A 24,821-nucleotide genomic window follows, 5' to 3' on the forward strand; every position below is an offset into this window, starting at 1 on the left:
TGTGGGTCAACGCGGAAGTACGTCATAGTGCATGAAAAATAAAGCAACTGGCGCGGAGTTGGACCTGCGAGAATCCGTCTGATCTAGAAATCTTAACAAAATTATCGCGTTTGAGCGCTGTTGTCCACTGTTATGCGTGTGGACCATCGCTCCAAACGTAGACGTATGACATCTCTTGAAGAAAAACCTTGAAAAACGACGTGTTTGAGGACAATGGTTCAAATAGTAGTAAGGTGAGATTGTATGTATGGACGTGTCGGGGGGAGTCTGCGTTATCTTTACCTGTTAGCATATTCTCATCAGTGTGACCTTTGTGTTTTCAGGGGCAGCGTGGATGGGAGCAAGCCTCCAGAGTGGTTATTAGTGGAGCTGCAGGGGGAGATGGTGTCCCGTCACAACTGTGGCCTGGCAGGGAATGTGATGGGGGATCTACTCTACACTAAAGAGGTGACAGGCACTGAGACAAGGAAGGCTTCATTAAAGATTAGCTGAGAATCCTTACAGAAGTCATGGTCAGCTACAGATGCATGGTTTTAATATTAGCCATACCATTGCTTTAAATTGTAACTTTTTGATACATACTTTCTCTATTGCATACTTTCAGTGATTAGTCTACACAAATGTATAAACATTTTACCACTGCACTGTAGTCACCCCTGATCCGCCTAATATTTGGAGCAGAGGACTGATTCTTGTCCTCTGCTTGTTTTGACACATTCTTCATCATCCCACGGGCAACCTGGCAGGAGCAATGGGTGAATGCATTGCAGTGCCAGGGTCCTATTTCCAGATCTGTTGCCAGGTTTGAACAGGACTACCTTATTATATTGTGCTTGTTTTATGCCTCCTATTTGTTTTATCCTTCACTTCATGTAATAAGAAGTTCAAGAGTTGACAGTCAGCTGTTTGCCTTGTTTCCACCAGGGGGTGCCTGTGCTTATAGTTGGACATCACATCCTGTATGGCAAACACGTCAAACTGGAGAAGCCTTTTGCTGTTCTGATCAAGCACCCGGGCCATTCTCAGGAGGTGGGCGATGATGCTTCTGAAGCCATGGAGACAGAGCAACAGGGTCCCAGCGTCACATCTTACTCCGTGACCGCTTTGATCAAAAAGAAACTTATCTTTAAGACACGACCCAAACCCATTATCACCAATGTGCCCAAAAAGGTGTAGGCTCACGCTGACATTTGGCCTTAATACTTGTGACTGTGTACAACTGTTTAGAAGTAAAAGTGGAAGTGATGTGTGGATAGATTTAGGGTCAGCTGTTGAATGAAGCAATCCCACCCAAAACATACAGTCTTGTGAAATAATGTAAGTATGTATATGTAATATTACTTTTGAAAATAATAATAGGGTAATGAAGATCACTTGCATTGACCTCTTTGTAAAATTAAACACTTTCTATTGTCAGCTGTTGCCAAAACATTGCTTGTAACAATATTGTTTCTATTGCATGACATTGCATAAAACAGTCGTGTGTATCATTGAAGATAAGGCCATGGCAATGTCCACTCCATTATTTTTCGAACCTGATATATTTGTATTATAGTATTTGTGTCATAACATTAAATTTATTTTGAAATTATGTGTTAAAATGTTATGGTTTTTTTTATATATAGGTTTAATAACACCTTTGTTGATGCCATACAAGTCACAACTTGACAAATGATAAGTCGTGTAAACATACATTAAGCTAACTGAGGCTTCAAAAGCTTTGTCCTCGAATTGTGTCTTTGCAAATAAAAATCCTGATCAATTATTATCTTGAAAATGTGCTCTGGTGAACTGCTGCACTAAACTTGATTTTGTGTCCAGCATGTAACTAAACATTTGGAGCTTACTGTAGTGTGTTTAACGAAGGAGGGTCCCATATTGAGGTGTAACCCCAGCAGTGAAAAGCCTGTCTGTTAGTTCACTGTGTAAATGGACTATTCATGTAGATAGGACCTCCTCCTGATGCAGCATTACACATATACTGCTCAACTTTAGTAGCAAGAACTACATTAGCCTGTATATTTAGAAGAAATTAAACATTTGACCTTTTTCAATTAAAGTCGGGAAAGGAGTGCAGCTTATTGATTAATAGCGTTTAAACAAACATGTTTCACATTAATTCAATTTAAAACTATATATCCTGTCATCCTGTCATTTTCATGGACATTTCCTGGCCCAATAAAAATCATTCTTTTTTGGACACAATCACCCCATTCATGCCAGACACAGATGAGCTTGATCTGAATACATTGACATTTCGTTTTTTCTGTTTCCTCGTCTTTAACTCACAGTGCTGTGATCTGTATTATAAAAACCAAGACAGTGGAGCAACAGTATATACTAAAACCATTACTTGATCTCGAATGCTACAAGTTGTGCATTCATGCTTATTCAGTACTATAGGTTTATTGGTTGTCCGTTTTTGCAGACCAAATTGTATATCTTTCAGGATTACATTTTATTGGCGCACTTTATTAAATGTATAGCTTGAAAAAAAGACACATTTACACACAGTTAATTAAAAATCTTGTATTGCTACAAAGCATGATTTGGCACCTTTGTGTTTATAAAAATGACAATATGTAAAAACTCTCAGATGAGAGACAGAGGTGATGATGTATCAACAGCACCACTATTGCCACATATGTTCAAAAATGCTGGAATGTCCAAATCATTAAACATGAATGTAACAGATAATTGTGCAAGTTCACAGTATGCACTACATTGCTCTAAGAAACTTTCATGTCCACACTGACTGTAATAAAATAGATGGTAGCATATTTGGTAAAAGTCAGTTATTGACCAACTGCAGTAAATTAAAGATCATTAGTGTGAAGGGAAAACTCATCAGATGTTTAGAGGTTCAAAAGCACCAAAAGAGTATCTGAATTATTAACACAATACTTTACAGTAGGGGTATTCATCTCCAGGAGGAGGTTCTCTGAGGCATGGCAACTGATAACTTTAGTTAATTAACCTCTAAACCTATTGTTGAATTTACATGCCTTACACTACAGAATAATGATAGTACATACACCAGCAGAAAGTTGGCATCCCAGACCATGTTCCTTTCAATTTTGGGGCCTTGCCATGAAAATGTTGAAGTCCACTGCTTTAAAGAATAGAATAACAATATCACTATAATAACATTACATCTAATATACCATTACACTGGCAGGTGTGGTCTGTTTCACAAATTTAAGTATTGTTATTCATGGCCAGCTGATTAGACTGGCAGTGGCTAAGAACTGATAGTATAAATGGAGAGATCAGTGCTGATCTCAAAGACTACACTGGGCCAGAGACAGCGAGCACTGGATGAGACGGCACGTTTATAAGGTGACGGCCTGTAGGCCTAACGTTGCTTTATCGTAAATTAGCCTTTCAAGCAACATGACATTATTTACAGCCAGCTTGGACGGGACAAACTATTCATTGACATACACTGTAAATTCACTGAATCCTGATAGTTGTTCAATTCAATAAAACAATCAAATGCATTGATCTGACTCTCTGTTAGATTATTTAATTGAGTATCTGTCCGTGTCTGTCTGTTTATAAAATTTGTTATAGGCCAATTACATGTACATGCAAAGCAGTAATTTGAGCTACATTTTCTATTGGTCTTTGCAATACTGATCCTATCCTAAACACAAGGGTTTTTAAACATCAAATGAAGGGAAAAAGGGGTACAGTAAATCTGCTTTTACAGAGTGACTGAACAGGTACAAATGTAACATTGATGATGATTCATACTAAATGTATTTGTGTTTAACTAATGTGTTCCCTTTGACCTCACTGTTCTGTCTCGAACATCACAGTTACGTCATACTGCTCCCCTGAGCTTGTGCATAAACCATAGCTGTCAGATTTGTCTCTCAGTATGAAGCACCATGGAAATAAATAAGGGCGCGCAGTTTGGTCCCTGTTCCTCTCTTGGAGGTAGGACCTGTTCCTCTTCACCTCTTAGCACCACATGAAGCCGCGAGTATCTTTGCATCACAGCTGGACTCCAGTCCTGTGGCTTCGAGGCCTGAGGGAGCGCTGGCAGTGTCTCCTGTTGTCCAGGTCTATGCCTCTGCATAAGGCAGCTGATACTGCTCTTCTCTCTTGTTACACCTCTTGGCAACAATCGCCAAATAGAGGACTAGTAAAATAATCCAGTAGCAGCCGTAGAGCACTGACCCTGATATTAACAAGGCTTTTTCTGTCTCACTGAAGGGCTCCTGGGTTTCACAGTAAATAGTATACACGACTCCTCCCAGTAGCACCAGAGCCCAGAGAGTGACAGGCACCGCCCCAATCAGGTTCACCACTATCTTCCTGCGTCCCGAAGTGCCCCAGCCTGCTTTGTTGATGGTGAACAAGGCAAAGATTTTTGCTGGTAACAAGCTGGACATGTAAAGCAAAGAGTAGAGTGACATAAAGATCATGACTAAGCTGCCTCGTAGAAAACAGGCGTAGGTGGCTTTGACCATGCCCACCAACTGCACAGTCAACAGGAAGAGCAGAATGTTCCACAGTCTTCCACGGTAAAACAAGTGGATCACTGTAGCCACCAAAAAGAAAGGAAAAAATCCTGTTACTACAGACTCATAGGTCATCCAGAGACTGTGCTTATGGAACCAGAGTGCGTTGTAGAGCCACTCGCGGAAGTACGACTTACTCCATCGGGTCTGCTGGTTGAGCCAGCGCAAGTACTGTGTGGGCGTTTCAGTCTGGCACTGTGAGCGGGCGGTGTACTTGGTTTTGTAGCCAAAGCTCAGAACCCGGTTGGTGAGATGGCGGTCATCTCCGAAACTGCACTTTGAGCCCAAGAAGGTCTGATGGTACCAGGGTTCCAGGAAGCGCTGCAGTAAGGAGTTTCGATACATCCCCAGGGGACCACTGATGCACTGCACGCAGCCGAAGTAGGACTGGCATGCTCGCTCAATGTTGAAGGCCATCCAGTAGCGCACACTGCTCAGAAAGGAGATCCACGAGTCATACTTGTTCAGGATCTTTAACACAGATGGAAACAGGTAAACCACAGAAAACCTTTTTACATTGAACATTTTGCCGTTGTGGTGTGCCCCTAATTAAACTCTGGAACCAGAAAATGTACACACACACATATAAAAAAAAATTGTCCTTATCAAAACAAAATGCGTTACCTGTACATCTCCCCCTACACCTCCCACCATGGGGTCTTCCTCCATAATCTTCAGCATCTCAATTGTGCAGGCCGGGTCCAGCACTGTGTCCGAATCACACACCTGAATCAGGACAGATCAATCAGATAAATGAGAGGCTGCTGACAGAGGTCCCAGCTGCACATTGGAGGGGTCAGCTCCTGTGACCTGACCCATAGCAAGGACACAGCTGCCTCACAGCCACCCTGACAATAAGTGTAAATACACTGCCCATTTACGTTGATTCATGAGTGATAGATAAAATAAAACTCCCTTTGTCTTTGTACATGGCAAGAATTCTCCCTTTCCAAAAGCATCATTTTAAGACATGAGAAATCCAATAAATTTAATGAAGTGCACTCTATATTCAGTGCTGCGGGTTCTTTTTAACTTGGATTTTAATTGGACTCATGTTGTTGCGTTGTGTTGTTATCCATTCACACAATTGCACCTGCACTTTCAAATGAGTAAAATGGGTGTCTTGCCTTAGGACACAACATTCTGCATTATGCCTATTGTGGTCATATATGTCTTGTTCATAACAAATAAAGAAACCAAGCGGTCATGTAATTGTGGCGTTCTTCTTATTTTTACCTGTATGTAGTCCACAGTGTCTCCCAGGGCCTTGAAAGCGGTGTACATGACCTCCCGTTTGCCGCCCCACTCCTGCATGACGCAGGAGTAACGGCAGCCCCTGACCAGCCGGGACACCCTCGAAGCTTCCTCCATGTGCACAGTGTTCCTGTTGCTCACCGCCCCCCCGCTGCCGTCGCTGTGGTAGTTCCCCTTCCACACCATGCTCCCGGCCTGCTCTGCACCGCCCATCACCTCCTGGAAAATGTCCATCATGTATCGGTCCTCGGGCCTGTTCCCGTCCACCACCAGCACCACCTTGAGTCCCGGGAAGGAGATTCGACGTATGCTGCGCAGGCACTTCCTCAGGTAGTCTGGGTCCTCCTGATAGGCGGCGATGCACAGAGCCACGGAGCGGCGCAGGTGCTGGGGCCGAGCCGGGGCCCTCATGAGTCGGTGCTCCAGGAAGGCAAACAGGCTCTGCAGGAAGAGGTGCAGGGACAGGAAGGCTCCATACAGGCCAAAGGAGAGGTGATGCTGCTCCGTGTGAATGAACTGGTAGCCTTTGCAACACACATCAAGGACTTCATTAGTATAGTAAAACAAGCTATTCCAGGCCAATATTTCTGACAGCAAAAATGTAGTATAATTTGAAATATATTCAAATACAGTTAAAGTGCAATGTTTTTTTATAATTGCATTTATGTGCCTATTGTTTATTTTTCGTCAAATATAGCATACATACCTGTGACATAGGCCAGGAGGATGGTGAACAGGACCACGGCTGCGAAAAGCGTGGTGATCACAATGTTCACCGCATTTCTGCAGCGAGAGGGCATCTGAGGAAACACATACAATTCAAATGTCACCTTTCTTAAGAAAAAAGAATAGCTTGAAAGTGGGGTCATCACATGGAGGTCAGTTGTGCAGTTGGCTTTAACACAAAAGACAACAAAGTCCATCGGCAACAAAATCAAATAATTTGAGACAAACAGTGATGAGCTTGTGTTTGACTTCTAAGAGCCCAAGGTAAATTTGTTGGCGCTTTATGTGCAGGTCAACTTACTTCACCTCAATATTGCTTTCTAATAATGTTTGGGTTAACTAGCACATACTATGTCAGCAATGCTTTATGGGACAGTACACACTTGTATTAAATCAGTGTTAAACCTGACCCATACATTGTAGGTAAAAGATGCCTTATATATTCTGTTCTATGACGACACAGAGCGAGTCTGTACACCTTCATGCATCCTAAGTGTCATTTCCTGTTTTGCTCATGTAAAAGTTTTGAGCCCGAAACACCTCATGGAGAAAGTACTTGTTACTGTATACAGGAGGAAATGCCTAGAGTGACACGTTTCCACCAGGTAATCTAAGAAAAAATATTGTTTGACTGAGCCTTGTTTTCCATATAGGCCATATCAAGTATTTAAATATTTCAGCAAATCTTTAACCAGGTTTTGAACATAAGAATGAGAAATAGATTTCTAAACACAAACGTGGCTCGTTATAGGTCTAGATAAAGTCCTCAATCTAATTAGGTCTAGGGTTGCAAAGTTCTGGAAATTTTCAACATTAGAAATTTTCCATGGGAATTAAAGGTAACATATGGGAATTAATGGGCAGCATAAGAATCTGATTTGATAGTTATGAAATAAACACTGAATATCACAGGAGAGAAGAAGAGTGTTTTAAGTTATGGTCAATGCAAAGAATGGCTTTTGGAAAAGCAATAGACTCATTCCATGTCTGTGTCCGCCTGAAGTATATAAGTGTGTACATTATTTCAATAGTATATAGTTTTATAAGAGTCTGTGCCGCGTGTAAGTCTGTAGTGATGAGTGTTCTATAATTTAGGTCTGTTGTGTTTAATGCAGCTCTGTATCAAGCCCTGCCTACTCCTTGTACAGTATCGGTCAGAGTATGTCATGACATTTAGATAAAACATAATGATTATACAAAACTGACGGCCAACACATGGTGTCATGTGTTAGGACGAGTATTGAGCAGAATAAAGGTTTAGGAAAGTTGTTTTATGTTATGGCATGACTATAAGGGGCCTCACACCTCTTGAATGGGTCTGGGTGTGACGTTACTCAAACACATGTTTTATGATTCAAAATGGGTGACAATAATAATAATTAATATAATATTACCATTGCATAAGATTTTAAACTAATATCTTATAAAACAAGTGTAAGACCTATTATTTTGTCTTCATCACCAAGAGTTTTCTCAAAAAGCTGCAGAAGTGGCTCCCATCAGCCCCTCTGACCCTCACTCCAGGTAATAGCTCTAATTGAATACAAGGTTTACTGCGGGAAAAGGAACAATCCTGTCCTTTCATTCATGAAACCTCCCTCTGCTCTCTCCCCGAGTCTGCCAGTGAGCTCACCTGGACTGGTCCTCAGCAGCAGTGTCCGTCACTACATACTGTAGCTGCTGACATGAACACCAAAAACTAATATCATTTCCAAACAAAAGAAGGCATTCTCAGTTCAATACACTCAGGAGGAAATAATCTGGGTACTTGTTCTGTGCTGCTATCTAGAGATAATATAGTATAGACTGTATAGACCAACCATCGATCTTTTGTGAATAACCACAGGACATGCGCCATGTGGTCTGTCAAAGAATGTGATGTTAAAAGGTTGGCTACAAACTAATATACTATGTATATTATCTTCCCCCCACCACACGCCTTTGAAGATAACACGTGATCTATATTACTAACTAACTGTTTAAAAAAATAGCACAAAAAAGTTTAAATACAGTCATGTAGAAAAATGATTCTATGAGGAATTGCATAATTCAATCAGTAAAATCAAAACTACTGATTTGGAAATAGGAGATGAAATTTAATTATTGCCGGTAACTAGTAAAAGTACAATTTACTGACCATTTCGTCTTAATTGTAGTAATTTGGATAGAGTTGGTAAGTGTTACATCCCCATCCACTGGAGCAGTACAGTATAAAAACTGCAGTAATAATGGATCAGATATTTTAACCTGCCAGACCCCTGCAGACCCCAGACAGGCACCTGCTGCACTACATCAGGAGCATTGACACTAAACGTAAACTATAGGCGTCATATTAACATACAGTAGATCAGGGATCTCCAACCAGTAGCTCTACAGCCAAACCCTTTCTTCGTCTCTATACGCTTGATGACTTACATTTTAGATGCATTTTCATTTTGTTCTGAACATGCTAAACACAGTGGCTCAATATTAAGTATGAGGAATTTCAGTATTTCTTTGAAATACCACCTTGGCTACCGACTGTCCTGGATGAACCCACCTATTTTACACAAGTGTCTTTGAAGCATATTTAGCCCTCCAACGTTCTTATTGTGTAAAAGTAACTCGCCGGGTACAAAAGGTTGGAAACCCCTGCAGTAGATCATCCTCTTTATGGGTCCCAAACTGATGGACCTGAGTCCAGATCCGAAACTCTAGAGGCTTTTGTCTGGACCCCAAAGCATTTACAAAAAATTACATTAAGTCTTCTTAAAACCTACGATTAATCTATAAACAGCAACAATAATAAAATAAGGCAATGCACTGGTCACAATGACAAGTGATTCACTGCACATGAAAGCGGAGATGAAACAAAAGTAAACAAGCAAAATACTATTCAATTTCCAAATGAGCATGAGCAGCTTTTATTATTGTGTTACACCGACTTCATACGTCCAGACCACGGATAGAGTGGAGGGTATTGTGGAGGTTTGTGGACCTCGAGTTTGGGACACCTGCTCTTCATGCTGTGACATACTGGACAATTAAACATCTGCATCATCTCGACCTACATTTGCCAGGTAGTTTATTGCAGCACAATAATGCAGTGAACATTTGTGGCAAATTAACATATCTTTTTCATTGGAAAGTCTGCTCCATGAATCTATTTGTTATGCTGTTATGACGTTATGCTGAATTTAATGGTTTGATGGCTTTTTGACAACGTCTGAAACCACCACTAGAGGGATTTGGTACCAGTGAGCAGTTACACTGTGACATCATGGAGTACATTCAATTCATCCATTCAAACGCTGAAGTTGATTACGTGATATTTATACCTAAAACTGAAGCTGTGGGAAATTTAATTAAAGGGTTGTTTATTTGTGTAATTTAGTAAGATTTGACCTGTTGGATAAAGCCACTTGCAAGGTGTTGGTAATCCTACATTTGACCTATGCCAACAATCCAAGTACAGTATGCAAAAGTTTCATCAATGTGCACTATGTTCTGAGGTGAAAAAAAAAAAAAAAAGATTACATCATTTTGCAAACTTAACCAACTGAAACAAGAGTGTCCAACTGCTGCTGTTTGCTGGTGAGTAGTTGGACGGTACTGAGTGAGGTGTGACCGTTTGTGTTTGAGACCGGTGCCAGACCCAGCACTGATGCCATGGAAAACCAAACAGCCAGCACCGTTTTCTTTGGACACAGCCACAAGTTCCTCAGACAGTGACAATGCTGCTTTTTTCAGAACAAGTTAAAAACCAGGTCATAGACGAAATACAACATCCCTGTGAAACCCATCTGAAAGTCACAGTATCAAAAATAACTTTTGGCTCCGCTTCAGTAAAATCACAGTGAAGGCTCTGTGCTGCTTTAAAAGGGCACCTACTCTACATTTTCTCACTTAATTTCTTTGTTCTACTACATTCAAAGTACTTCATTAACTCTTCAGGGCTAAAGCTGCAGCCTAGTGGAAACTTATTTCCTCAGCTTCAGATTGATGAGAAGAATTAACAAATGTCAAATGTTGTCTGATCTCACCTCATGTCAGTGAGTGCACAAACAGGTCTGGCTCACCAAAATGTTCAAAAAGAGCCAGACCAGGTCATGGCCATAAAACAATATTTTAATAGTTTCATACACATTTCTACAGTTGCAGTTTTCATACTTTTAATATCACATTTAACTTAAGAAAACTTACATTATTCCCATGAAATAGGAATAAATAAAGGAATCATTTTGTCCAAGATCTAAAGAATTGAAGGAGTCTTACCTTCCTGAGCCGGTGGACCCTGCACGCTGGCGTCCCCCTGCTCTGTGGTCCGGCGTGGTGGCTCAAGCCGGGACGTCCTGCCCTCTGCTCTCCTCTGGCAGCACAGCTCTCTCCTTGTTCTGTCCCTCCTTCTGCAGCAGTGCACACTACATCTTTATTCCAGCACTGGCTTCAGGAGATCCCACATCCCAAAATACCCCCCTCCAGCACTCACACGCCTGTCTGTATGTGAGGGCCAGCCCCTGCTCCGCCCCTGTCACCCGGCTCTGTCCTGGGACATGAAAGAGCCCCCACCTCCAGCGCTGTTCCAGTGAGAGCTGCTCAGCCTGATGCTACAGCTCTGCTAGGTGTGCACTGAGTGCTCCTGGGCTGCCCATGCTGCAGCAGGACCCTCACAGCAGCCACAGGAGAGGGGCTTTGGTACGTGCGCTCCTCTGTTGTCCCGCCACACCCCCTCCTCTGCCGGCAGCACCTCGTCTCCTCTGCATTGCAGCGCCCAACAGCCGGGGGCCTGTTTGAATGAGCCCCTCTCCACCTCGGCCTGACTCAAAGCATCCTTTATGGCTTTATTTATCCACCCCTCCTCTGCGCGGAGCTGCTGACGCGCTGCAGGTTCAGGAGCACAGCCGGCTGCCAGCCCGGGATAAACTGCTGCACACCGCTCACAATCGATCGCAGGCTGCCAAACACACAAACACATTTCATTAGAGCAGATTACTCAGGGAGAGCCCAACGTGGCTCCAACTGTCTTTGTTGAGGAGCAGATAAGAGTGCACTGTAGCCGGCATATCACAGTGACAGACTGAATATAAATCATGGCTGAAAACCACGACATGAGGCTCACAGAGGAAATGGGCAAAGACAGCCTGGCAGTGATAGAAAGGCTGTCAGACATTTCTTCATTTAATTCATTCAAATTCTGCTTTTTCTCAACACTAACCAATTGCTTATTAAATAAAAAATATGCAAGTGCATTATATTGTATGAAATCAATTAACCATTTAACTCATCTTGCACCAATAAAGTAGCATTCCAGCAATTAACGTAACATTAATCCTTTGGCGTTTTGGCTTGAAGGCATATGGTTTCAGGTTACAGCCACAATATTAGATTTAGGCCACGTCAAAAGGCGTTGAAGGTCAGTTAAAAAGGCTGAGGTGCCGCAAAGGACCTGACTATGCCTTCAGGGCTGCCTCCTTTGGGCCTGTCCAGAGAATAGTAATAAGATGAATTAATAAAACATGGAGCCAAACGTACAGTGAATGCTTGATGAATTTTGCTGGTGCTTCACTAATTGCCTCTTCATCCAAAATGGTCAACAGTTGAGATACAAGAGATGGAGCTAGACCAGATTTGCTGCATCTATCTATAACTATAATGCCTATACTAAAATGTACGAGTTATTTGGCTAACCCAATGTACAGATTACAGTAAATATATTTTATTAATTCATCTCTTCACATTTAAATGGAAGACAATCTTACCTTTTTATCAGCCGCATAACCTGATAAATGTTTGTCACAGTTATCTGCCTCAAAGTCCTTGATTTATTTTTTCCTTTCACAGATAGAGGCCCAAGGCAACTCGTGATAGCAAAGCCAACGTCTGCAAAGATTGTGGTCAAGTTCATTGTCATTTTTCCAAGTATTGACAATATCATGTGAATATGACCTGCACGTGGCATCGCTCGGGACATTCGAAGAGCTGACCTCAGAGTGATACCTTGACAGCAGTGCTGGGGGGGGGTGGCACAGCAAACAGGGTTGTAAGCACTGCCGTTTGTCTTCTGTGTGTTCTCCCAGGACCAGAGATGGAGAAGGTCATGGCTTATACACGGTCACCATCGGTCTAAATGAACAAGCACTAAAATAGAACACACACAAGAAAGAATGCCCTAAGCCCATCATCAACACATCCTCCCTCTACAGCATCAGCCGTGATCTAAAACCCCATGTGTTTGGAAAGGTCAATCTAGATTCTAGGTTTTACCCCTAACCCTGAATACAATTAATGCCAACACTATGATAAATATGTCATTGTGAGGTACATGTAAAATGCAGAGGCAAATGCACCCAACTTTATGTTTTCAAATACATTTGTAGCAAGATAAATAAACTTTCCACTTTAAGAACCATACTTTATACTAATAACCCATGAAGAGCTACACTGTCTACCTGATGCAGTATGTCCAATTCTGTCATTCAATTTAAGGACCCATCTGTGGGGAAACCTCTAAGCACTCCAGCTTCCAATACTACAAAAGGACACACATACAAGAACTGCTCATCTATGATAATCAAAAACTAAGAGCAGAACAAAACTCTAGATAAGGAAATAAAACATTAGATTAAGTACGTGTTATGCAAAAGCAACACTGATATATTCACGCTACAATGTACAATGATTTAGCCATTATATTTGAGCCACACAATATTGGCTGTTTCTTTATTTTTACCTGATTGGTTGGTTTTCCTTGAAGATACTTGCTACACAATTTCTTTGTTAAAAAATACAGAAATCCTCAATGAGAAATTGTAAACTCTTGTTTTCGTCAAGAGCATTTAAAACCATTGAGTTCATAGAAGTTCATAGCTATGGAAGAACAACAATCTTCTTTTCCAGCTTCTGCTCAGGAAAGATAAACTTCCTCATAACATCATCCAGTTCCTCCAGAGCGAGCTGAGCGTGCAGCACTGCAACACTGTCCGGGTCTGAGCGCACCACCCACTTCAGGGCTCGATAAAGGTCCAGCAACACATCCGCGAGGACCTGCAAGAGGGCGCAACGCCAAGTTATTCCTGGCCATTATAGACAGACTAACATTAGATACAGCATTACAGCAAAATTGAGTGTTTTACAGGAATTATGACTAAATGTGTCCCATGAATGTTGGAAAAACTGTTTAGGTTACAGACAAATTAGAGAAATAAACTAGTGGACACAATTTATTTCTTTTATATACTAAATTTAAGAGTATTTCAAGCTGACTATATTCAGTGACAAGAATATGAAGAACAATCCAGCCTGTGTGGATGATTAATATTCTACGCAGTTAAAGCAGAAATAAGTAACTCATGCCCCTAGAGGCCATAAGCACCACTGCAGGTGTCTTAGCATGTTGCTTTTTTTTTTCATTCACTCAATTTCACTCATTAATTGTTTGTAAGAGTAAATACTAAGCTGACAGAAAAGACAAAGGGGGAGAGGGATATTGTACATTCAATTACACAATTTAGATTAAAAAAAATTCACTGAAACTTGGCTGTAAATACTGCTTAAGTGGCGCTAGCAGTTAGCTTTGCCCATTAGCTGCTTCGTGATTCTATTAGTGTGTATTGGTGCAGGGAAAGGGTGATTTTCTGGCCAGAGACACCAGGGGAAGATGAAAGACTCCCCCAATCATCCCATTAATACTTGTATTACCCCCAGAGGGACTACGAAAAGGATGTATTAAGGTAAACAAGTTACTTAGCACTGCTTTACTTACTGCACAGTAGATTTTTTTCAGTCTTTTTGTTGTTTACTTTGGTAAATTTTACTGCCGGACATCGTTGAGCTTACTGGGTGATCTTTTCAGGGATAACCCAGTGGCCCTCTTAAGTTAACGAGACTGACCAAGCAGCACCCCCGTCCCTTCTGTTCCCATGTTGCTCTGTGTCATTAGGGCCCTACAGCTGGTCCAGTCTCCATCTGCTCCACAAATGATAGGTCCCAACAGGAGCAGCTGAGCTGGGACAATGGCTTTGATATCTCTGTCACCAGGAAAGTGTATATAAAAAGGAGGTGCAAGAGGGGCTCAACACTCAGTAAAGGTCAGTGCTCAAATTGCCTTCTATATAACCAAGTCCCGTTAAAGTAAAAGCATATAATTTTTCCCTTGCTTAAAACAGCTTCAATTTAGTTAGTTGCTGCACAGACATGAGACATGCTGCTTTTGAACATTCGAGAGCTTTGCCTCTTCATCTAACAAGCTTTCACTTGGAACTGGAACACTTGGAAAGATGTTGAGTGAAAAGATAAAATTACCCCCATTATCCCCATGACAAGTGTTTCCGGGTGTAAAAGAGGGAGAGCTTCCTGTGAGAACCTTCACAGTCTGTAATTGCTGTGATGACCCGATTACAGAGCTGTCAAAGTGGCCTGTTCTTCAACGACTTATTAAACCTGGGAGACCAGAGACCAGGGCCAGGAGGAACATTCTTGAGCTATGGAGACACACGGATGTCCACTCTGACATTTGAACTTTTGGCCCCATGTTTGTTGAGGGGCAGGAAACACAATGGATCTGCTACCATAAAGACGCATAAATCACTGGGGCAGCTCAAATCTTTACTTAGCTGCCTGCTTTTTTTTTCTTTTATAATTTCGGGTTCGAAATGTGCAACTTAGCGGTTAATAGAACAACATCAGTTTTGAATGCTGTAACAATTCAGGTCCCGTTCATAATGAGGCTACAATGTTTAATATTTTTTACTAAACCCTAATCAGTCTTATTTTTTTTTTATTTTGGAACAAATGTAGTATAAAATTGTCAACATAAAACAAATATTAGGTGTAATAGCCCCCTGAAAAGGAATCAGCTAGTTAACTCTATTGCAGTACCTGTGTGGTTTTGTCGCTGAGGCCTTTTAGCAGCTGAGTGATGACGTGGACAGCAGCCCTCCTCACCTCCGCCTCCTTCTCGGTCTTTATCAACGCCGTCAGACAGGTGCTGAGCTGTCAGGGCCAAGAGCAAAGAAACTGGATTCATCCAACATGTCCAATTGTCAAGGAACTCCCAGAGTCAGCTTCACTTCACTGCTGAGCTCAGAGCACACGCATTAACTGGTGTGTGGTCATGTAAAGCGGTGGTTCTCAACCTGGGGGTCGGGACCCCCATTGGGGTCGCGAGACAAATTTGGGGGGTCGCCAGATCATTTAGATAAAATATACATAATTTCATTAGCATATAATCTTATGTTTTATTCTAGCAAGTGTTTAAAATTTTACCAGAGTGCCATTATTTGATCGTAGTTTCATGAATTTTATTTCAGCCATTTGTTTTTTAAGAATTATGTAGGCTAATGTTCCTATTTTTCACAGTGTGACCCGGGCCGGGGGGGTCACGAACCCCTTTACCTGTTATAATGGGGGTCGCGGCTCCAAAAGGTTGAGAACCATTGATGTAAAGGATGAACAAGAACTACTCTCTCTTGTGGATAAGTGGGCTATACTTGGTTTCAAAATTCAGCATTTTGAAATAGAAAAATATTTACGATTGTGTCACATTTCAGTTTCAATGCATCTGTGATGACTATACTTCAAAACGGTACCAAAATTACAGTTGATAATCACTGTATTGCCCAACATTGTTAAAATGTAGTCAATAGTCGATGTTCACCTCCTGAGCCAACGGTCCAAGAGCGTATTCCAGTCTCTGACACAGCTCTCCCAGGTTGGACAAACTGCTGGCCCTGACGCTGGAGTCTGGATCTTTGGTACTCTGCAGAAAGATCCCCAACAAGGGTTGGCCCAGGTGTGGAACCAGCTCCCCTATAGAATAAACAATATTCGCTATGTTAGCATAGCAAATGAGACTTTAAAGTTGAAAATGTGCCAATATTGTTATCTACAGAATGTGAGCATGTGAGGACAAACAATATACTTCTACATTTGAAGCTGCATTTGCAACATGGTCAAATGTCTAAGACTGAATCAGCACATCAGTGTACAGCACCTGCAAAAACAGATGCAACAGCAAAGCTGGACAGTTTTCTTTATTTATTGTCGCTATAGTCACTTTTTAAAATGAGAGTTCATCAAGTTTTATTATAGACCAGACACTCCAAACCAAATAACAGCCAAACTTTTATACATCCGTGACTCAAATCGACTGGGCAGATTCTCTAACCTCAGAGTGAATATATTACTGTCAAGAACAGAGGGGCTCACCCATAGCCCTGGTCGCCCTCATCAGCACTTCTCCCACTTTGAGCCGCGTCTCCAAGGAACGCTCCTTGTTTGATGTCGGCAGGGAGGGCCCTCTCTGGAAGTCCAGTAGCAGCCGCTCCAAGATCCTCTGAGGAAAAGAGTCAGCCAGGGCAGCCAAACCTGTAGTAGGTGTGCACAACAGACACTTAATAATTGAAAACGATTCAATGTGACGTTTCACAATAACTCCAAACAGTATAGCCCTTAAAGCAGCATCCATCTGAATCAGTGAAAAAGAAAAAATACCTTGAATGGCTGAGAGGTAGACAAATGAGTCTTCATGCTCCAAATTTTCCAGAAAGAGCTAAAAGAGACACAATTGAAACAAAATCTATTACACCATGTTAAAACATTAAAAACATTACACATTGCCATTAATGCGTTTTGTGTAAAAAGTGTATGAAGTTGGGAAAAAACAAAGCATATTGGGCATAATAATTATGTTGGACAAGGTTTCCTCCGGGTACTCCGGTTTCCCCTACCACTAAAAACATGTGCAATAGGTGAATCCTCCAGCCAGGTGATTCTGACCATCAGCCTGGCTCCACATCATGGAGATGGGTCGCCGGGCGCAGCACTGCCGTCGACCACTGCTCCTTACGGGTTGCCCCAGCGGCATCGAAGGATGGGTTAAATGCAGAGGACAAATTTCCCTACGGGAACAATAAAGTACAAGTACAAGAAACAAACAAACAAAAGAAGGTAAACATAATTTATAAAATTTGTACAAGAAGAAGTCTGTTGAGCTCTTGCAACCTAACAGACTTTACTTTACTTCCTCAACTCACCGGCTTCCTTCAGCACATATTTATAGTATATTTACAGCCTTATTATCAAAAGGAATAATACAGATATGGGCCCCAGGGGGTCGATGGGCCTCTGGAATGGGTCAAAAAGTCACTGACATTCTCTGTTTTTATTCTTGGTTTCAAGGTTAACCAAAGTAGAGCTTCCATCAAAGGGAATTTTCAATGAATTATCCTCTGTGGCTTCTCTACCTTAACAAGCCCCCTGGGTCCATGAATCCCACTGAATCCCTGAGCAGACAAGAGCCTGATTAAATATAAATGTGTTTCAAGAATAACCTAAAAGACACAATATATGTAATGAACAAAATGCCTCTGAAATATGACACTATATAACATGCAGAAACCGCATCAGGATATACAAATGCATAATGTAACAATGCATAACCTAAAAAAGGAAACTGAAAAGAAAAAGAAAAGTTAGACTAGCACAGAAACATACCCCAAAAAAGAAGCTATTATTGGGAACTAAGGGAAATAAGTACACCAACTAGACAATGACATTTTCAAACTGATATGGAGTTTAGAAGAAGTATCATTTTCTCTGATATTACCAATCCAATATCTTGAGTGTCTTAAAACAATGGCCCAACTTACCACAAGGACTTTCTCTTGGGCCTGGACTGTCTCTCGATCCCTCTTTTGCACCAGCTGGGTCAGGCCTCTCAGTGCTACTGCTCTTGTTGGAACGTCTGGGTCACATGCCTCTAAGAACCATTCAGCAAGAGGCTTAGCTGGAAAGTCATAGCGTTCTTTGCTCTTTGCTGCCTCAGAGGTGGCCAGCTGCATGGGGGCATTTTCGGGCATCTCGGGTCGACTTGCGGAACCAGGTGTAGTGAACGTGGTCTTTAGTTTCTTTTTTGTCTCTCTTGTATCAGCATAATGGGAGGGTTGAGAAGAGCAGGCGGAGAAGTTGTCTGGCGTATAGGCGCCATGTGTGGCAATCACAGCTTTGAGGTTAGAGGCCAACTCCTGGATGAAGACCTCTGGATGAAGCTGGGACAGTGTGTCCAGTGGTGACAACAGACGGGACATGCAACGATAGTCTTCTGAGTTCACCTGAAAATGTATACCTAGCTTTATTGACAGTACAAACTAGTATAAAAGACAGAATGGAAATTTCTCAGCTAATAGAGAGCAAGTAATCTTTATTTAGACATTGTGATACTTGTAAATACTGCTCTGCACTCTGCACGGTCATTTTGTTATGGCTTTTAGGTACTGACTTTTACCAAAGGTTTTATGTTCATTATGAAAAAAAAGATCTTTCTTCATATTTTTATTTTTGAATTACTATAGCTTTATGTTTTTATTTTGTGAACACATCAGCCTACTTATTGCCTTGTGCAAATTATTCTTCATTGTACACTGAACCACCTGGATATGTAATTATCTCAAAGCACTATGTAACCGTTCAGGGTAATCGGACAATAGTTAGTGGTACCTGAGGAACAGACAGCAGAGTGGCCACCAGACCCATTGCCATACTGAGAGTCTGACTCTCCACTGGACTCTCACAGCTGGAGCTTGGGTCACCGTCGAGACCCATACAGGCTCTCTGCAGCAACGACACTATGAAGTCCACCACCTTTAAGACAGGAAGAAAACAGCATTACAAGATGAATTTAAAAAGATCTATTAAAAACATGCTTTACATAGAGAAGTGACAATTTGGCAGTAAAATGACATAGATTTCTTTATTACAACATTCACATAGTTTCAGTTCTGGACTTTTCTAACACCAAGCCCTTATAAGGGCGTTCATGAACAAGAGGTCTATATTAAGAACTAATCTTATCAACAGTGGTCACACATTTCCTTATTTGAGAGGTACAGTTAGTGCTACGGTGCCAACCAAGTTATAAGTTAATAATTGTTTTTAGTGAACATCCTTGCTGTCTCCAGAAAAATAAGAATTCACCATGTGAGATAAAAATGTGTCCAGCTTACTTTAAAAAAAATCCACTATTCCACTAACAATTGAAGGCAAAAACTAGAGGATGTTGACCCCTCCTGGGAGTTACAGGTAATCTCACTGCGCTGCCTAAAGATTCCTGCCGATTTAAAAACAGCTAAGAAATAAGGACGATGTAGGACACTTGCTTCCTGCTATAAAGTAAAAAAAAAAAAAGAAGCCCAATAGTATGACTCCAACTAAAACTGCAAGCAACTGTTGTTAAAAGACTTTATGTTTATTAAAATTTAGGGCAGTTTTGTTCAATAGCCACAGGGGTCCCAGACGATTTGTAACAGTGGGACTGACCTGTGTGGTTTTCCTCAGCAGTAAAGTATGGGGCAGACACTCGATCATCACTGCTAAGACCTGCAGCAGAGCCAGCCTCTGACCCTGTCGCTCAGTTTGGGACAGTACTCGCTGCTCCAAATCCAGCAGAGTCATGGCTGACACGTCCAGCTCCTGCTGTTCGTCTGCATCAGCCTCTGCAGCCCAACAGGTCAGCTCCTACAGGCAAGCAGGAGCAATTTTTTGCATTACTCCAGACGGTTGTATGAAATATAATAAAACTGTGCTCTATCAAAATACTAGATCATTTCCTTTTCACCTTGGATGTGAAACAAAGCATTTCAAACAAATCTAAGCAAGGCACAATTATAGCACAAATAAAAATCACTGTCTTTCTTTAAAGCCATCTGAGACATTTCTGAAAATAACTTATTGCAACTGGACATAATCAAAGTCAGGCAACAACCGATTGTCCCCTTTGTAAAGTTTGTAGATACCTGTAGTAGGGCTAAAAAGAAGTCTCCAGGGAGGTCACTGTCTTTGAGCTGAGAAAGTAGCTCATTGAGACACTCCAGCTTCCACTGCTCCCCAGACAACTTCTCGTACAGAGCATCATCTTCATCACTAATGGAATATGGTAAAACAGTGACTAACGCCCTACTTATAGAAAGCAGCTGACTGACTTAAAGGTCACCTGCAGTCCTCCCGTGATCTGAGTCTCACTCCTCCATCACTGCCAGGACAAAAATGAAAGCCTGCAGCCACTTGGTGCATGTGCCGTTTCAGACCTGACAATTGCCTCAAAGCGTCCAGAGCTGCAGCAGGGTCAGACTGGCTTAGGTACCACAACATTATCTCCTGACAAGGGGCCCTGTCAGTGTGCACAAACAGATGTTTCAAAATTGTATAGAAAAAAATATTCAATCCTCATACAGTAACATGGAAGTAGTTTTGCATTTAGGCCTACAATGTAACTTTAAGTATTACTAAGCAGACTTTGGGGAGGAAAAGAGTACCGTAGATGTGAGACATTCTGCCTGGTGAAACAGAACAGAGTGAAGAGAACAGGCAGAACATCCGTTAAGGATGTGAGGAGCAAGGCTGAAGGTTGGTTTGTTCCCACCACACAGATCTGTGACACATAAGACACAACACAATGCAGCAGTATGAAATCAAAGAGAAGACTAAATGGAAGGGGCAGTCCTCACCTTATACAAATCATCTACGCATTGGGAAAGCTCCCATTCCTCGACTGCATCTTTAGACAGGTCTTGGGCTAGAAATACAGAGTGTGAAAAAAAAAGTTCAGTATTAAATATTAGATCAGCAGTTTACATCTAGCTAGTTGCCTTAGTGGTCCCAACTAAGAAACAGAAAGTGATGTGTGACTGACTGGATGGAGTGATGCAGCGCTGTAGTGGTGAGAGCATAGGAAGTAGTAGATACTGTTGAGCAAAGCTGCTCTTCTCCTGCACAAGAGCGAGCACTGCTGTAGTGGCCACTCGCTGAAACTGAAGAGCCGTCAGCTTGTCTTTGAAATGAAGCATGTCCAGGATCTACACAACACAAAGTAGTGTATCAATATGTGTTTAAACAGGTGAATACATTTCAAGATTGATCATCGAAGAGTATAACAACATTCTAGACTAGTGGCATTATTGTTACCTGGGGACACACTAGTCTGTAATAGCCGTCAGATGTAGACTGTTGGGGACAGGTTACCAGAATTTTGGCCACACCATCACACTTCCTCCAGTCAGACTCCGCCCCTGAAATTAAAACATTGCAGAAAGTTTCCATCAGAAAAGAAAGTCCAATTTTGTTATTTGTCAAGATTGATTAAATAATGGTTCATCCCGTGCCTGACCTGTTCCCTCCAGAATGGCCCGAACCACAGCCTGAACTCCGTGGGGCTGCATGAGGCGCTCGGACAGCAGCTGACCACACAGACGTTTGAGCCAAGACGGGGTGCATCCCTGAGCTGCCTTGCCACTAGTGTATTTTACAGGACCAGCCTGGAGAAAAGAGGGGAGGGGTGTGATGAAGGAACAACAGTTTGTGAGAGGCATGAGCTGCTACTTGTAACACAACAGTGACTTTAAAATTACTTCATAAAATTATAAACCTTGGATCCTTGTAGTATTAGCAACTCTTTGATAATTATTGGCTGATAGACTTTGTTGAGAAGGTTTCTGAGAGCCTCGCGACACATCCGACGCTGCTCAGGATCCTGTGGAAATACAACATTTTAGGTTATTTTCCACAAGTCACCAAAGCACCAAAAGTACTATATTCTTCTTACTTTGCCCTCTTCCGCTGTCCTCCTTTCTTCTTTGTGAGGCTGGTATCCGAGCTGACATAGTGCTGCCATTAAATCACCCAGGTGTCGTGTGAATACAAGTGTGGCCAAAGAAGACAGCTCAGCCATCTTTAAAAGGACATTAGTGGTGGTCAGGAGGCGCTGTTGTCCTTCTGGTCTTTTTGTGCCATTGTGTGTCAGTTTTTCCACCATTGCTCCAAAGGCCGACCTGTGGCCCAGAGGCACGCCTACTCCAGGGGCCAGGTATGGACAGATACCCAGGGAGACAACAAACTGAAGGGCAGTAGTAAGAGTCTTCTGCTGGGACACGCTGAGGACATCAGGGGGTAAGGGTGGGGCAGCCTCAGGGGTACGCTCTCTGCCACCAGGTGGAGGAATTTGCCTGAACAAGTGTAGCTCCGTAGAGAGGTGCCGTGTGAGAGTGAGCATCAAGAGAAGACACTCCTGAACAAAGACCCAGCAGTGGTCATTCTCTTCGACACTGGGAAACCACTCAGACTTCACCTCATCACGGAGCTTCCGAACCTCAAGAAAACCAGGATCCAAGTCCAAGTGGTGCAGCAGGCGACTCCTGTTGGCTTGTAAAGCGGACAGCAGCGCCTCCTCTTGGGATGTGTGGGCATTGCAGACTGATTCTGTGGGAATCACAAAGTTGTTCACAAATTTATCTTGTTGGTCTGATCTCATATTTAGTAGCATTTTTATACATCTTCAGTAAAATTCTTTTAAATCAACATTTTCTAACTTGAGCACTACCTCTGCTAATCAATATGTTTTTTTTTTTGTTTTTTTTTAAATAAGAATAAAAATAAACTCTACATATATTGTGACCAGATTTCAATGGTTTTAGCAGCCTTTCTGTTAGTACACGGCTCAACGCTTTATATATATATATATCAAGTTCTTTTTGAAAAACATAAAATACAGGGGCTTTGTTCGCAAATTTACACTTATGAATATAACGGGCGGCACGGCTTCACAGCTAGAAGGTCCGGGTTCGATTCCCACCAGGGACGGGGCCTTTCTGTGTGGAGTTTGCATGTTCTCCCCGTGTCTGCGTAGGTTTCCTCCGGGCACTCCGGTTTCCCCTACCACTAAAAACATGCGCAATAGGCCAGGATGAATGATGTGTGTGAGTGAATGTATGGTGGTCAGAGGGTCCGTTGGCGCAGACGTGTGTAGTCGCGAAAGCGCCTCTGACAGTCTCCCCCAGGGGAAACTGAAGCTACAAACGTAGCTTTCCACCAATGAGTGTGGAGTGAATGTACAATTGTCTCATGTAAAGCGCTTTGTGACTATATGTCTGTGAAAGGCGCTATATAAATAAAGATCTTCTTCATAACATTTTCCCAAAATAATGGTTAGGTTAACAATAAACATCTTGTCAGGACTCATTAAGTCACTTGTAAAGAACCCAAGAGCAACATGCTCATAATGCTATTTATAATTGTTGCAAGTCCAGCAAGTTTTCTCACAAGTTTTGTTGCTAATCAATATGTGTGAATACACACTTTTGTCAAAATGTGACGAGATTTATACTTAAAGCCATACCGCGTAACATTTCACCCAATAAACAGAAACAAATTCAAGCATTTATTTCATTACAATTATTTTTTTAGTTGAAAAATACTTTAAAAATTATCAAACAAACATGAGTTCATCATGACATCTCCTAATACCTGACTGTAACGTCACTGGGGGGACGTCTCAAGCTCCAGACGTTGATTTCAGGCAAATATGAGATTTAAATAGGTTTGGTACTTTGATTACCCACTGCAAAAATACCGTTAGGAATATTTTTCAATATTAATCAAAAATGTTGAGAAGTGTGCCTTTAATTGATTTATAGTACCTACAACGATTAACGACATAATTGTAATAGCAAGACATCACTTTGAATTTTCTGCAACGTAATAAGACAGATGAAGGACTCACCAGCGGGCTTTGTGAGGATGTTTATGGCTGTAAGCAGAGATGCAGTCATCTCATCATCTCATACAGATAAAGAAATATGGATATATCAAACTAACTGATTTAATAGTTTGACAAGCTAAAAGGTACGTCTAAAATATAAACATGCGTGAGCGCGCTCAAAATATACGTCAGAGAGCGTCGCATTCTGATTGGGTAACGCTGCATTCAGGGCCTCGCTGAAATGTTGGAAATGTCATGAGTTTTCACATTATACGGTAAGGCCGCTAAAATAAATTCCTAGGATGGGCTTCCGTACTACTTACATTAATTTTAATGTTTTTAAGATTAGGGTTAGGCTTTAGGTCTACGGGTAGTTTGATTCCCATCCTAGGAAAAGAAATATCGCTGTCCGGCCAACCCACCCTACCTAATAGTATTTATGCACAGAGTTAAATATTTTATACAACCTTTATACTACACATTTACGCACAGTAGCCCACATTGATAGTCTAATCTTCTCGTCGTAACTTCAATGCAAACACGGTTGGAAGAAAAACAAATGGGCTTAATTCTGCAAAGACATATTTTAACATTTTCAAATTATTGCAATTTAAGTGTTTCTCTTCAAAACAAAAGCAAAGCTGAAACTGAGAATTGTCTATAGGCCTACTCCACGGATGTATAATCTCCATACCTGGGGTTAAAGAGGCCTATGTTAGAATTATGCCCTGTGTATATTTTAACCTTGGCTAGATCATGCAGATTATACTCTTATAATATCCATAGTACAGTGTACATTTTAGGAC

At 41.7% G+C, this 24,821-nt stretch overlaps 3 protein-coding genes across 3 annotated transcripts; 1 reads left to right on the top strand and 2 right to left on the bottom strand.

Moving 5' to 3' along the window:
• The first annotated feature begins 29 nt into the window (after positions 1–29).
• chtf8 (CTF8, chromosome transmission fidelity factor 8 homolog) lies at positions 30–1,303 on the top strand. Its single transcript, XM_079567850.1, has 3 exons — positions 30–233; positions 324–447; positions 925–1,303. The coding sequence occupies exons 1-3, from the start codon at positions 214–216 to the stop codon at positions 1,174–1,176; spliced, it is 396 nt and encodes a 131-aa protein (XP_079423976.1). The 5' UTR covers positions 30–213; the 3' UTR covers positions 1,177–1,303.
• Positions 1,304–3,026: 1,723 nt separating this feature from the next.
• Positions 3,027–12,836, bottom strand: has3 (hyaluronan synthase 3). Its single transcript, XM_079567432.1, has 6 exons — positions 12,248–12,836; positions 10,764–11,442; positions 6,490–6,583; positions 5,766–6,307; positions 5,154–5,255; positions 3,027–5,000 (listed from the first exon to the last, which is right to left on the bottom strand). Exons 3-6 carry the CDS (start codon positions 6,581–6,583, stop codon positions 4,071–4,073), a joined length of 1,668 nt encoding a protein of 555 aa, XP_079423558.1. The 5' UTR covers positions 10,764–11,442; positions 12,248–12,836; the 3' UTR covers positions 3,027–4,070.
• Positions 12,837–13,355: 519 nt separating this feature from the next.
• On the bottom strand, positions 13,356–24,087 carry tango6 (transport and golgi organization 6 homolog; the record flags this gene model as incomplete). The annotated part of the gene is made up of 18 exons (XM_079568126.1): positions 24,037–24,087; positions 22,084–22,736; positions 21,907–22,011; positions 21,649–21,796; positions 21,447–21,550; positions 21,175–21,337; positions 20,990–21,057; positions 20,798–20,913; positions 20,476–20,652; positions 20,279–20,405; positions 19,803–20,000; positions 18,984–19,127; positions 18,137–18,598; positions 16,980–17,037; positions 16,695–16,853; positions 16,144–16,295; positions 15,366–15,479; positions 13,356–13,532 (listed from the first exon to the last, which is right to left on the bottom strand). The coding sequence occupies exons 1-18, from the start codon at positions 24,083–24,085 to the stop codon at positions 13,356–13,358; spliced, it is 3,174 nt and encodes a 1,057-aa protein (XP_079424252.1). The 5' UTR covers positions 24,086–24,087.
• Between the last annotated feature and the right edge of the window lie 734 nt (positions 24,088–24,821).

The sequence above is a fragment of the Gobius niger genome, assembly GCF_951799975.1.
Source record: "Gobius niger genome assembly, chromosome: 12".
NCBI classification, from domain to species: Eukaryota; Metazoa; Chordata; class Actinopteri; order Gobiiformes; family Gobiidae; genus Gobius; species Gobius niger.

Coding starts and splice junctions, on each gene's coding strand:
- chtf8 (XM_079567850.1), top strand. CDS start 214: ATGGTTCAAATAGTAGTAAG. Junction 234..323: donor ATGGTTCAAATAGTAGTAAG/GTGAGATTGTAT, acceptor TTGTGTTTTCAG/GGGCAGCGTGGATGGGAGCA. Junction 448..924: donor ATCTACTCTACACTAAAGAG/GTGACAGGCACT, acceptor TGTTTCCACCAG/GGGGTGCCTGTGCTTATAGT.
- has3 (XM_079567432.1), bottom strand. CDS start 6,583: ATGCCCTCTCGCTGCAGAAATGCGGTGAACATTGTGATCACCACGCTT. Junction 5,256..5,765: donor ACACTGTGGACTACATACAG/GTAAAAATAAGA, acceptor GTCCTGATTCAG/GTGTGTGATTCGGACACAGT. Junction 5,001..5,153: donor GTGTAGGGGGAGATGTACAG/GTAACGCATTTT, acceptor TCTGTGTTAAAG/ATCCTGAACAAGTATGACTC.